A 12,405-nucleotide genomic window follows, 5' to 3' on the forward strand; every position below is an offset into this window, starting at 1 on the left:
GGTATTTTTGCGTGGCGCCTTTGTACTCTCGCTTCGGTGTTTTCCGGGGGAGTACGCACGGACCCTTGACTGGGTTGCCTTGGGTTTTTTTACTTATCATGCTTTCGTAATGAGAATGATGAACGGTCTGCCTGGTTACGTCGCCGGTTGAGCGTTTCATGGGGACTGGTGTTCCCTGCAAACAACGTGTCTGGCGCGCGGACAGGAGTGTCATGGCGACCCATCCAGATCCGGCTAAAGTTGTGGTGTGTTTGGGTACTTAAGCCTCCTCGGCTCGTATGTCCTTTTTTTTTCAACCTTCAAGTTTGACACGAAGAAACCGGTTCAACAAGTTCATTCACCCCCAACTACATTTTCACCCCCCTCAACGAGTTCACCATGTCTGATGCCCAAGCCGCCCAAGTCACCGAGAACGGCGTGCCTCCAACTACGCAGGAAGAGACCCCAGGCTTCAAGGTATGCTTATACCCCTTTTTTTCCAAGCCCCCAACAACATCCTCATTCCTTCAAAGGTTTTCGCTGGCAACCTTGCGTATTCCACCACGGATGAAGGGCTGAAGGCTTTCTTTGACCCCGTCATCGGCGATGTGTGAGTTTTTTTTTCCCGCACAGCCTCAATCATGTCGCTTATGTGCATGTATGCGCTCAGTTTGTCCGTCCAGGTCATCATGCGCGGCCAACGTTCCGCAGGGTACGGATTCGTCGCTTTGACTTCTGAAGAGGCTGCACAGAAGGCAGTTGATGCGCTCAACAAAAAGGAGCTCGATGGTCGTCCAGTGATCATTGAAATAGCCAAACCCGCTGATCAAAAGGAAAGGAAGGAGCGTAGGCCGAAGAGGAGACCCGGCAGACGCGGCGGCAAAGCTGTTCCCGGGGAAGTCACAGAAGCTGAGGCAAACGGCGAGATACCCAAAGCTGAAGACGCCCCTGTGGGTACTGATGAGGCTTCCAAACCCAAAAAGAAGAAAAAGTCTGCCGTAGGTGTCGCATTTATCCATCGGTGGACCTGGACTGATCAAACCATCGCTCTCTTTAGCGCAAGCCCAAGGCCAAGGTTGACGGTGCTGGTGAAGCCGAACCAAACGCCACTGCTGAGGAAGGTGCTGTTACTGATTCTGCCAAGAAGCCTCGACGCAAATTCAAGGCTCCTCGTACTCATCGTCCCGTCGGGCAAGACCCGGTAGGCGAGCCTTCCCAAACTATGCTTTTCGTTGCCAACCTTGGTTTCAACATTGACGATGATGGTCTGTCCGCTTTGTTCACCGAGGCTGGCATCAACGTCGTTTCTGCTCGTATTGTCCGTCGTCGCTGGGGTCACCCCAGGAAAAGCAAAGGTTATGGTTTCGTTGATGTCGGCAGTGAAGAGGAACAAAAGAAAGCCATCGAGGTCCTTGAGGGCAAGGAAGTCGGTGGCCGCCCAATGGCTGTCAAGATCGCTGTCAACACCATAAACGAGGATACCTCTGATGAAGCCAATCACGCCGATACCGAAGCCGCGAATCCCGTCTCCATCGCTGCATAATGATCATAGCTCCCTATAATGCCTTTACATGACCCTAATAGTCGCCCGTGCCTCACGTTCTTATATTTCGTTATGTTTCTGATGTTCGTTGAGCGCTGTTCACTTGTTTTCACCTTTGCACGTGCAGTGGTGATGTTTTTGTTAGTTGCAACTTGTAGCGGCAGTTTCGTTGTAGGATCCTTAACGATTCTGTTTTCATGACTGGATACCGTGTGATCGATCCAAATTTAGAAATACGCTACATGTCTGACGACGACGACTATCTCTCGGATAAATTCCTTGCAGAAGCGGCCAAGGATGCTGCTTCTCCGAAAACATACTCTCAGCTCAGGAAACAGGCGATCAGCAAGTCGCATGCCAAAAACACCGTCAACAAGACCAAGAGCAAACGCCAGAGGGAACTTGAGGCAAGAGAAGAAGGCCTGAGCAAGAGTCTATTCGAGAGGGCACAGGAAGACGAACAGACAGGCCTCAGCTCCGGCAACAAGGCTCTTTCTATGATGATGAAAATGGGCTTTAAACCTGGCCAGGCTCTCGGTCGGCAGACCGAAGATTCCATTCCACAAAACGTGGAGTCACCGGAACCTGCTAAAAGGTCAATTTCACCTCTTCTGCACAACACCGAACCTATACCGTTAAATGAGTGGACAGGTAGACATTTCGTATTTATCTGCTTTAACATCCTTTTATCTGAGTAATGGTACTAGGTAAGAAGGGCATAGGAACCGCGAAGCGAGCTCGTTCTCCGGGAACGCGGGATCGTATTGCGAAAATGGCGAAGATGGAAGAAGTGGCGACGCACAGATCATTTCGAGATCGTGCTAGACAAGAGTATGAACAACGAAAGTCTGAGAACAGGCTAGGTATATTTTCCAACCTGCGACGCCGAGAATCTTCTTGCTTAATTCATCACAATTCTAGGACCTGCTCAACGGACCTGTATTACCCTGGACGAGAAGGCGGGTAAGACAGTATGTATACCCTTCCTTGTGAGTCATTCAGTATAATGACATGCCTTCATCATTAGTTGAACGTCTTGTGGTTGAACCCGAATCTACCAGAGACATTTCCGGATGGTCTGGGGGAATCTCTTGCGCTATATCAAGAAAAGGATGTCTTGGCATTTGCAACCGACACAATTGAGGAGCAATTGAAGAAACGAATGCAGGCAGACGCGTTGCTTGCTTTGCCACAACTAGACGATGATGCCGAAGACGAGGAAGGCGGTATCAACACTACCTTATCCACTGCGACCTCGGAAAAGAAGAAAGAGCTCATTGAGCTAAATCAAAAATATGATCCCGACTTCTTAGAGGAGGTTGTTCAATTCTTGCGCCTAGAGGTATATTTCTTTGATTCTGATCGCGAGATGTTAACGCTTAATCATGATATGTAGCCGCAAGACAGACTCCATTTGACGCTATCTTATCTCCGAAACACATACGCATATTGTTTCTATTGCGGCACCGAATATGAGAATCAGGAAGAACTCATGGAGCAGTGTCCAGGTCCCGAAGAAGATGATCACGACTGACACACTGTAATTCATCCCTTTGTAACCACGACGCGTATACAGATATCATTGTCACTGAATATGGGCATAGATGTACGAGTTTATAGGGAAACGCGTAGAGTTAGAGCAGAAACAGGAGCGATACCTTAAGAAGGGATAGTTACAAAAAAAGGCTATTGAAAGGAATGTCCACATCAAAGGAATGTAAGGTCTCAGTAACCGGTTGATTGCGGTCGCTGGGTAACAAGAATATGAAGAAATCGAATGTAGGATGAGTCTCCAGTACATTGTATGTCAAATTTACATTTTCCAGAGAGAGAGAGTCCATGAGATAGGCAGCGATGACAAAGGGAGAATAAGAATAAGTACTGTCAGAAAAGGGTAAAGTCCAAGGGATGAAGGTGGTGAAAGATGATACAAGTTGGTTGTTAAGCCAGATTGGGAATGAAACGGTGACGACTGATGTCATCGAGACCGGCCGAACGGGGTGACGTTGAAAGCCTGACGCCTGTATGCCATCGACGATGACTTGTAGGAGGCCGTGCCTCATCAATTTCGGTGACAATCGATGATTTCTCGGAAAGACGGGGCGACGGAAGTGACTCTGATTTAGGCGTCTTCGGGAATGAAGAATCGGTACTGGCTGAGTTGGGAAAGGAAGGTACCATGGGGAGTGTGATATCAACAGACTCATATCCTACATGGCGAGGGAAAGTAGGCGAAGTCGGAGAAGCCCCAGGGGTCTTGCGGCGAACGTAGCTGGAGATGGGGGCGTAGGCGGGAAGATCAGAGGTAGAGCCATATACATTGACAGTAAGTTGGTTACGCGATCTCCGGTCACGAAGAGATGATATAAGCGGAGAGGGAAGTTGCTATCGATCATGAGTATTAAGTTGCAATCGAAAATAAAGAACATCTACCCGCTTGCTGCATTCAAAATCGGAAGACGACGATGTGCTCCCCCGTCGACTGGACGACTGTATGATAGAGGTTAGTGAGTTAAATGATGTAACGAAAGGTGACTGACAGAGTAAGGAGAGTATCTCGAGGTTTGGCGTCGAGGTGACAAGTCTTTGAGAGACGGGCTTGATCTTGCCCTGGAAGGTGCCATGATATGGGGAGACGAAGAAGGGGAATGTTCTGGAGAAGGTGATGGTGAAAGCTCGGGCGAAGGAGAATGACGATGTTCGAGGCCAAGAGATTCCATAAGCTCAATGAAAGAAGGCAGAGCTGTCATTGAGAGAGAAGGGGAGATAGGAAGGATGTGGGGGAAATGCGCAACCTTGAAAGAAGACTGATTCGAACGGAGAGGGGCATATAAGGTCAATGCCCTGGAAACAGCCCACGGTGGTGTCATGGCTATGGATCCGTTGCAATTATCATATCCTCAAGAGATCCCTTGTCGTGAAGACTGCTGTCGGCAAGGAGATGTATATTGCTTTTTCTGGAATGTCGACCGAACCGGACATGATGATCGCTGGGTTTTGACTAGGGACCTCGGCATGGGGGAATAATAGCTTGCAGCGCTCGACGCAAGATAGCAGTTAGGGAGAAGCTGCGAGGATGTTGTGAGCGACAGCGGCGACTGTTCCCAGTTGACGATCCCGATCTGTCAACTCGCGAGTGGCAAAAGCAGTGCGCAACCGCCAAACAAAGAACAACAGTTTTCTGGCCCTTTCAATCACCATGAACCAGCAACAGGCAACTAATATGGGTGGTTACGGTAACAGTGGCGCTTACAATCCTCCACCGAGACAAGATCTGGAATATATCTGTGCAGGTCAGTCACATTGAGAATGTTTGCGTCCGCCATTGATGGTAAGTAGACTGCGGCGCGAAAAACGAGATCAAATCCCGCGAGCCCATTCGCTGTAGAGAATGTGGGCATCGCATCATGTACAAAAAACGGACGACGCGCAGTGAGTGGAGTCGACGATATACTGATGTTCACTTTGTTAATTGGATGCAGTGGTGCAGTTCGAGGCGCGGTAGAAGCGGGTTGGGGTAGAGACGAGTGTACTTTTTTTGTTATTCATTGTTTGTACCCGGGACATAGCCGATGTAGGCGGGTTTGCCGCCTTGGTAAGCCAATTTACCGCCATGCCCGAAACCAAGGCAGCGAGAGAGCGCAGTGTGTCTGGCGACATTGATGTAAGCCTGTCTGCAAAGCACATCCACCTATACTTCTCTCTCCCAGGACTCCGAGCTGGAATTCGATGCCGACGACAACCCAAACCTTCCTAGCAAGCCTGGTCGAAAGAAAAACCCAAAGTACCGTCTTCTTCTGTCCTTTTCACTTCTACCACAGCTCTCATCGCTTTCGTCAGCTCGCAGGCTGCCCGTCGCGATCAGAACCGCATAGCCCAGCGCGAATTTCGTCTCAGGAAGCAACAAAGGGTCTGTTATCCTCCCATATGACTACTCCCTCAATCCCTGACTTTCAACGCAGATTCGTGACCTAGAAGCGCGCGTTGAAATCCTCTCAGGTGGAAAAGATGAAGCTATTGGAGAGATGCGTAACATTTTGAAAGGTAGGCCCTTTTCTGTCAGATGTGCTCCAAAAATGGTTTACAGGTGCAATCAGACCTCATGGCCGAGAATCACACTCTTCGCGGCCTAATCCGTAGTCTAGCTGGTTTTATAGGGGATGGTGTCGGCGGAATCTTGCCCAAGATCGGCTGGGAGGCTGCCGACTTTAACAACTTCGTCAATAAATCCGAGACCGACACTGCATGGGAGAGCCATCAGCGTCGCAAACGACTCGGCCCGGCTGGCGAGGCAAGTTCGTCCAGCTCCCAGCTCTCCGGGCAGAAGCGCCCTAGCGAAGATGACTCTGGAAGCAGTCGCAAGAAGTCGAGGAGCGACGAGTCAGAACGCGACCAGGCCAATGGCTACCCTTTCCTCGCCTCCATGAATCACCCAATGTCAACTGCCTATAGTCCTACTACACGATCTCAAGATGGTAGCGCCATGTTCTCGGACCTTATACGGCCAACGAATGCCTCTCCCTTATATATGCACCAATCTCCTTCAACTAATACCTCTCCCTCTTACCCCGCCGTTCCCAACTCAGCTTATAATCAGCACTCGTATATGTCTAACGTCAGCATGACTGTAGAATCATCTCTTCCAACTATGCCTTTCAGCACATCATCTTCGAGAACGGCCCCCCCTCAACATGCAGCCGAGCCCAACGCCAACAGTGACTCCGAGGAATTGGACCTCGACGATGATCCCAATAAGAACGAGGCTTATAAACTCATTCAGTAAGCTCCATCCGCATTCTGATATATAGCGTTACTCACCTTTCTTGGAGGTATCACCTCGATAACTTTAAACGCAATCCTAATTATTGCTTGCCATTGTCTTTGCGACCAACGCTTGTTCAAAAGTCAGTCATGCTCTCGTTAACGCTGATCAAGTTACTGATGTTCCTCCTTAGAACGGTTCCACACGGTAAATTTTTGATTTGCCTTCGTGTACTGCTCTTCGGCTGATGCCCCCTACAGAAAGTGTCATGGATAATATTCTACATCCGGAATTACGAGACCGTATGGTACTTTTACGCAGTAAGCATTTCGGCACACTTTTGCCCACCCTTTAATTGTTTTGCAGCCCGCTATAGTCTGCCTGACTGCCTAATCGATTACCGTAAGAGCGTTGTTTTGCACGGTGATGATGTATTGGCACACCATAATTGGGAGATCAGTGAATCCTTCCTTCGAAAATATGGGTAAATTTTTCTTTTTGGTCTCATGCATGAGTAAATTGCTGAACAACCATATCCAGTTTCCTCATAGATCCGGCCACCTTAATTATTTGCAATCGCTGGCGGAAAGAGCGAGGAGAACCCGAATTGCGTCTGAGCGATATCACGGGCAACGATGCCGCTGCGTAGCGGCATAAACACAAACATTCCTCTGCATGTATTGTTAAAACTCAGGGATTTATCTTATGGTTATTAGTACTGGCTCTATGTGTTGTGGAAAAGATAATGTACACATAACCCGGCAATAAATGTACACTTGCCAAGTTATGCTTGCCAATGGCGGATCGCTAAAGTATGATGAGCCACTCCAGCTACTTCCAAACAATGAAGAAAAACACACCAATCACCACGAGGCCTTGTGTACACCATTAAGCTGTCCTTTAAGCGCTTTCAAACGGAATTGAAACTGAAGAGAACAGTTAGTTGATTGGAAACCGCAACCAATACAATCAACCTACTCTCGAAAGCCCGAACTCGCCGATTATGCCTCGTCCTCTACCTGATTCAATACACCGGTTTTTCACGGTACTAGGGCGCGCATATCGGTCAAAGGTATTGAGTTGTAGTTGTGCCCGGTGACGTAGTTGAGGTGGTAGAGTTTCGTTGCGAGCGATGAACAGGTATGCTCGACGCGCGATTTCCTTTGCGGAAAACCCTTTGCGGGCTTTGATGTCACGAAGAACTCTAGCGTTCGGCATAGGAGAACGTGGTTTGCTGGGCGTTTGGAGGTGAATAAAGTCGCGAGAACGAAAAGAGTGATGGGAGGTTATACAAGGACAAACAACTTCATTTGGTTCGGCGGTACAAACCGGAAAAGTTTGTCTAAACCATCCACACAACTTCGCGTTTTCCTTGACTTGTCAAGCGCCCTTTTCTATCTAACCTTATAGTTGTGGTCATGGGCATTGCGTGAACGGTTAGTCTTGATCTGCATCCTCAGCCATAATTTAACCGGAAAAAATAGGGTCCACAGGATGTCCATTTACAGAATCCTTCGTCTAACACAACGTCGTGCATTTGTATCTTCGCTCTTCGGCCTCACTTTCGTTGCTGCTGTCGTCACAGTATCAGCTTCCAGCATATTACCCTGCCCAGCGCGTCCTAACAAAGATAGATATTTGGACAGTAGCGGAGATAGGTCACTGGTGTCGGAGGGTCCTGTGAACGTTGCGAAGCGTCCGAGGAGGTGGATAGAAGAGAAAGGACCATGTTAAAAGATGCCAGTAGAACGCGCCGCATATTGAAACTCGGCATTACTGTTACATTATCCACTAAATTGATCAGCAGTTGGGCAACCTTAACAAACTTATATCCATTTTTTTCTTATAAAATCAAACTTAATGCTTATTCGTACAACCTATGTGTGAGTGAAACCGACGTATCTCTAATAGTTTTAATTTTCTGAATCATGCTGATTACGTCTTTGACCCGGTGGACATGCACTTTGACCAATCCATTAGTCGACGATACCGGATCAATAGATTTTCACACTCACGGTAATGGACTTTCCTGGATTGGTAGGCAAGCAAGTAGGCCACACACATTCACTGCAACTTGGCAAATGAAGACGACACGTAAAGCGTCAGCATAAGAATCCACCGCTGCTTTCCGCGTTAGTGGATCTAGATTGGGTATGATTTCGGTGGTATGTCTGTAGAGGCCACTAAGTCAGCATTCCACCATATAAGCAACAGAAATTTTTCGCACCGGATTGCGTAAATGATCTAAATCAAGTTATATGTCATAAACAAAAAAAAATCTCATTCAAGTAGAACACCCACCTGATCAGCATCGGGGCCATTAATTCGGAGCCGTAATCGTCGGAGGAGAACGGCTTGGAGGATCGCACCACTCAAGCTGACGCCTAGTACTTGACCTGTTGTGCGGAACAGGTAGGTGACTAGAACAAAATTAGATCATCACCGTTTGCGTTTTTGCATTTCATACGCACTTCCTGTGGCAACAGCCATATCTTCCCTATATACGCCTGCTATCATGGCCTAGATCGGTAGTCATCAGAACCAAAAGAACGTGCTCCTTCAACGAAGAGACTGACAATGAGGGTGCTTGTGATGAAACTTGCCATTCCAAATCCTTGGGGGACTAGATCAATCCAAAGATGGAAAGTAGAAGTACTGTCTCTCCAGAAGCACACCATGACGCTCGCAAAAATGGTGAGAACGGATGAGACCAGAGTCAATGTATAGAGTTTGCCCGTTCGCCTCATGATCCTATGAAAGGGTGAGATTCAGCCTCGCGGAAATCAGGGATATAACCCCACCATCCTGCAAAGACGCTCCCGATGGAAATTGCGACCTTAAAATGATCCATTTGTCACGGATGTGAATGCAGGCTAGGTACTGGAACTTACCGAGTGGGGCAAAAGATGAAGGCCTGTGGGATTGTCCTTTATCAGCGGAAAAGCTAAGCTGATATAACGTTACTCTTTACCGGCTTTCGCAGCTGACTGGAGCCTGACAGCGGAAAAATACTTCAAACTCTCAGCCAAGACATAAAGGAGAAGGATTTTGAATGACTGACTAAAGGGATATTATAAAGCTGGAGTGTTGATCGGAATATAAGCAACACCGTTCTTCTCCAAAAAATGGAAACGTACCATAGAAAATGCTGTCATACTGGTGAGTAAATTCGAGATGGATACTGCTAACGGTGTTCGTTGGGTCATCAGATGGAGCGGCATCACTGGATACGGCGCGCAGTTTTTCTCGACGTAAACGAATCCACAGGCGAAGATGATGCTAGAACCAAGGAGAGAGTAAATAAGTGGATGGGACCAGGGCATTTCCTCTGTTGTTTTTAGGCTGATCCCAAATAATAGGAGGCCAACAGCTGCCACCAGCGTGGTCGAACCTAAGAAGTCCACTCTTTGAAGCTTATCCGCGAGTGTTTGGTTTTGGATTTCCAAAGGTAGCTTGATATTGACCTTGGTCACGACAAGGACGAAGCTGAATGCAAGGACTGGTGCCTACAAAAATATTAATACATCTCCCTTGTTCAGGCGATAGACAAACCTGCATGAAGAATGCGGTCCTCCTGCAGTCCTCCAATTAATCTATCTACTCGTTTTCCATCCGTGATAATACACTCACCAACCGAAAGTGTCATTGACCCAACCGCCAAGAGGACCGCCGAATCCGGCTCCTAAACCAAACAAACTGGAACAGTGTCAAAAACAGAAGTCACCACAACGAAAGTCCAGTTTACATGTTTGCCATTCCCTGATACAGCCCGCGCTGCTGTCTGTAGGACGTCAGATATAGTGTAAGCAAGATGTTATACGATACTAACAGCGGTATAAAATCGGAGACCGTTATACTTGACACTGTAGCGTTTGTTGGTTAATGGATTAGCCACAATACTAAGGAGAACAATTACCTGTCATGACGCTAGACAAAAAGATAGAATTAATAACTGGGATCGAACATAGACTATGGATTTACCCGCCGCCGCCCATTCCGGCCACTGCCCGCGAAAATATCAGGAACGACATGGACGGAGCTAGTCCGCATAGCATGGTTCCGGTGCCTGTGTTATTGAGGTCAGCAAATCTCCAAGATGAGAATGGATAGATTCAAAGACGGCGCGATGAGTCGCTACAGAAACACCTCGACTCACCAAACAGAGTCAGTGCTAGCAGCATCGCACCTTTTCGGCCGAGAATATCAGCAAGTCGCCCTAAGGACATGATTTGAGTTAAGATTGACGGGCTTTTTCGCTGGAAAAAACGTTACCATATAAGGGGGTGAAGCAACATACTGATAGTAGGTAAGAAGTTCCGATATACGACGATTGATTTGAAGCGTTGAATTCGCTTCCTATGGGCGTAAGGAGAGTTGCAACCACCGTTCCTGGTAAGGTTTCAGCGACTGGATCATCTGATTGAAAATGATATCCACACCATCAAATGCGCCCAATAAGACAGCTGACCAGAGCCCAGCCAATATCCAGTAAGTATCTTGCCTTGAAAACTTGTTGAGGGGCTGTGGGTTAACATCGACCTCTGATTCTGGGAAGGTCGCGTCGACATCATCAGTACTGCGGTAGGAGGGAGGTGCGTCTTCGAGAAGAGAAGTCGTCTCCGAGATGGATACACTCCGAGACGTAGACATGAGGACGGGTAAGAGGGGGTAATCTCGGGGCCTGGATACAGGTTTTAAAGAGAAGACCTCGAACTTCCGTCCTAGTCTGAGAGACAACCACGAGCTAGAAAGCGCCCTAGAGAGCTGGGGTGATTTTGATGCTCGAAGGAACAGAATAGGTCATGGAGTTAGATTTGCGAATCTGCACATGTTGACCCATTGCTGGATATCGACGATTTGTGTCATTCCGTATTCATCGGTGGCCGGTTTGACACCGGCCGGGTTCCGACAATCTCGGTGTGACCTTGGATTTGCAAAGCTGTCCCTATAAAACGTAGGCTACTCAAAAGCATCGGAAATGAAATACCTGGAAGATTGAAATGGCACGTAAGGAGTGAAAGGCTAGCCACTGTGGGCGCGTCATCAGTTGTAGCATTTTAGAGTTCAAGTCCGCTTTGTGTCATCTAAACGTGGCCGTTGCTTTAACACCCATGGGAAAATGAGAAATGTCTCGACTGCTGTTTGGTACATTCTTCTGGTCTTTTCCCGAGCCCGAAAAAAATATTGACTTGCCCCTGCTCAGTGCAGCATCCACTTTTTGATCTTTCCCAGCACCGCCGTTGTAGGCGTCAATTTGAATGCCTTAGTTCTCGGAGGATCCCCCCTTCGATTGGATCTGTCTGAATAGTCGGATGTTACGGAGGCGAAAGAATACTATAGGAAGCGCCAGCAGTAAATGACGTTTATTTCTTGATTGGGTGATCACTACCGGTATACCCCTTTAAACATCGGTTGATGATGTCAGTCGCATGGATGTGGGCGGTGAGTCTATCAAGTCAAAACCTAGATCCGCGAGAACAGCACACTCACAGAATATTGCGTACACAACGAAAATGGCCTTCCCGAAGTGCGGAATCAACAGATCGACAGTCGAATGAGCAATCAATATCTGCGTTTATCTTACGATGAATGTTTCTGATTTACCTGCACAGGTGTCGGCAGATAAAACGGTCCTCAATGTGAAGATAGACTTCCGGAAGCCGATCAGCTGGCCGATTCAACTGAGATGAAAGAACAAGCTTGATAATCACTTGTCACACCAAAGTACTACTACTACAGTACCTGAAATAGATTATGACTTTACTAGGCAGGAAAATTTCTGGCAGAGCGACCTCTCTTACGCTTAGACTGTGTATAGTACGCATGCACCGGTAAGGTGTCCTAGGCAACTTTAGACGCTACTGGAGGAATATTCACCCGATAATTGGCAGGCGTTGCAGGAGTATCCTCCGAATCGTCGTGTTCGACGGGTGATGATGAATGAATATACACGCCATGGAAGATACACATACACCAGTCTAAGGGTGTCCAGAAAGATCACGATGTAGATCTCAAGGGCAATCATAATCGCAAAAGATATAGAAACCCTGGGATGTCATCATAGCTCCTTCCCGACATCGCTTGTGGTCGAAGATGCGTCGGGTTCGGGGTTTACATTCAA

The 12,405-nt window shown here is 47.7% G+C and overlaps 8 protein-coding genes across 8 annotated transcripts; 5 read left to right on the forward strand and 3 right to left on the reverse strand.

Moving 5' to 3' along the window:
• Positions 1 to 271: 271 nt before the first annotated feature.
• AGABI2DRAFT_191934 (hypothetical protein) lies at positions 272 to 1,734 on the forward strand. Its single transcript, XM_006460107.1, has 4 exons — positions 272 to 456; positions 513 to 589; positions 650 to 977; positions 1,037 to 1,734. The coding sequence occupies exons 1-4, from the start codon at positions 379 to 381 to the stop codon at positions 1,520 to 1,522; spliced, it is 969 nt and encodes a 322-aa protein (XP_006460170.1). The 5' UTR covers positions 272 to 378; the 3' UTR covers positions 1,523 to 1,734.
• A 30-nt stretch (positions 1,735 to 1,764) lies between these two features.
• On the forward strand, positions 1,765 to 3,165 carry AGABI2DRAFT_202970 (hypothetical protein; the record flags this gene model as incomplete). Its single annotated transcript, XM_006460108.1, has 5 exons — positions 1,765 to 2,173; positions 2,230 to 2,385; positions 2,444 to 2,493; positions 2,550 to 2,864; positions 2,919 to 3,165. 5 exons carry the CDS (start codon positions 1,765 to 1,767, stop codon positions 3,054 to 3,056), a joined length of 1,068 nt encoding a protein of 355 aa, XP_006460171.1. The 3' UTR covers positions 3,057 to 3,165.
• A 298-nt stretch (positions 3,166 to 3,463) lies between these two features.
• On the reverse strand, positions 3,464 to 4,392 carry AGABI2DRAFT_117130 (hypothetical protein; the record flags this gene model as incomplete). The annotated part of the gene is made up of 3 exons (XM_006460109.1): positions 3,464 to 3,907; positions 3,956 to 4,012; positions 4,063 to 4,392. 3 exons carry the CDS (start codon positions 4,390 to 4,392, stop codon positions 3,464 to 3,466), a joined length of 831 nt encoding a protein of 276 aa, XP_006460172.1.
• Positions 4,393 to 4,705: 313 nt separating this feature from the next.
• AGABI2DRAFT_191935 (hypothetical protein) lies at positions 4,706 to 5,103 on the forward strand. Its single transcript, XM_006460110.1, has 3 exons — positions 4,706 to 4,815; positions 4,862 to 4,954; positions 5,006 to 5,103. The coding sequence occupies exons 1-3, from the start codon at positions 4,722 to 4,724 to the stop codon at positions 5,041 to 5,043; spliced, it is 225 nt and encodes a 74-aa protein (XP_006460173.1). The 5' UTR covers positions 4,706 to 4,721; the 3' UTR covers positions 5,044 to 5,103.
• A 30-nt stretch (positions 5,104 to 5,133) lies between these two features.
• On the forward strand, positions 5,134 to 7,553 carry AGABI2DRAFT_184667 (hypothetical protein; the record flags this gene model as incomplete). Its single annotated transcript, XM_006460111.1, has 12 exons — positions 5,134 to 5,186; positions 5,233 to 5,306; positions 5,363 to 5,432; positions 5,485 to 5,566; positions 5,620 to 6,301; positions 6,352 to 6,426; positions 6,478 to 6,491; positions 6,545 to 6,604; positions 6,651 to 6,768; positions 6,825 to 7,091; positions 7,145 to 7,210; positions 7,263 to 7,553. Coding segments are annotated over 10 exons (1,337 nt in total), but the record flags the coding sequence as incomplete, so codon positions are not given.
• An 81-nt stretch (positions 7,554 to 7,634) lies between these two features.
• Positions 7,635 to 8,155, forward strand: AGABI2DRAFT_202978 (hypothetical protein). Its single transcript, XM_006460112.1, has 2 exons — positions 7,635 to 7,720; positions 7,769 to 8,155. Exon 2 carries the CDS (start codon positions 7,779 to 7,781, stop codon positions 8,016 to 8,018), a length of 240 nt encoding a protein of 79 aa, XP_006460175.1. The 5' UTR covers positions 7,635 to 7,720; positions 7,769 to 7,778; the 3' UTR covers positions 8,019 to 8,155.
• On the reverse strand, positions 8,138 to 10,934 carry AGABI2DRAFT_202979 (hypothetical protein; the record flags this gene model as incomplete). The annotated part of the gene is made up of 20 exons (XM_006460113.1): positions 8,138 to 8,246; positions 8,300 to 8,455; positions 8,512 to 8,528; positions 8,586 to 8,704; positions 8,756 to 8,804; positions 8,861 to 9,035; positions 9,086 to 9,120; positions 9,176 to 9,198; positions 9,256 to 9,295; positions 9,346 to 9,363; positions 9,422 to 9,790; positions 9,837 to 9,858; positions 9,915 to 9,980; positions 10,030 to 10,065; positions 10,114 to 10,147; positions 10,201 to 10,211; positions 10,266 to 10,350; positions 10,441 to 10,500; positions 10,557 to 10,673; positions 10,724 to 10,934. The coding sequence occupies 20 exons, from the start codon at positions 10,932 to 10,934 to the stop codon at positions 8,198 to 8,200; spliced, it is 1,692 nt and encodes a 563-aa protein (XP_006460176.1). The 3' UTR covers positions 8,138 to 8,197.
• A 1,162-nt stretch (positions 10,935 to 12,096) lies between these two features.
• On the reverse strand, positions 12,097 to 12,364 carry AGABI2DRAFT_191936 (hypothetical protein). The gene has a single exon (XM_006460114.1). It carries the CDS (start codon positions 12,307 to 12,309, stop codon positions 12,136 to 12,138), a length of 174 nt encoding a protein of 57 aa, XP_006460177.1. The 5' UTR covers positions 12,310 to 12,364; the 3' UTR covers positions 12,097 to 12,135.
• Between the last annotated feature and the right edge of the window lie 41 nt (positions 12,365 to 12,405).

The sequence above is a fragment of the Agaricus bisporus genome (assembly GCF_000300575.1).
Source record: "Agaricus bisporus var. bisporus H97 unplaced genomic scaffold AGABI2scaffold_4, whole genome shotgun sequence".
NCBI classification, from domain to species: Eukaryota; Fungi; Basidiomycota; class Agaricomycetes; order Agaricales; family Agaricaceae; genus Agaricus; species Agaricus bisporus.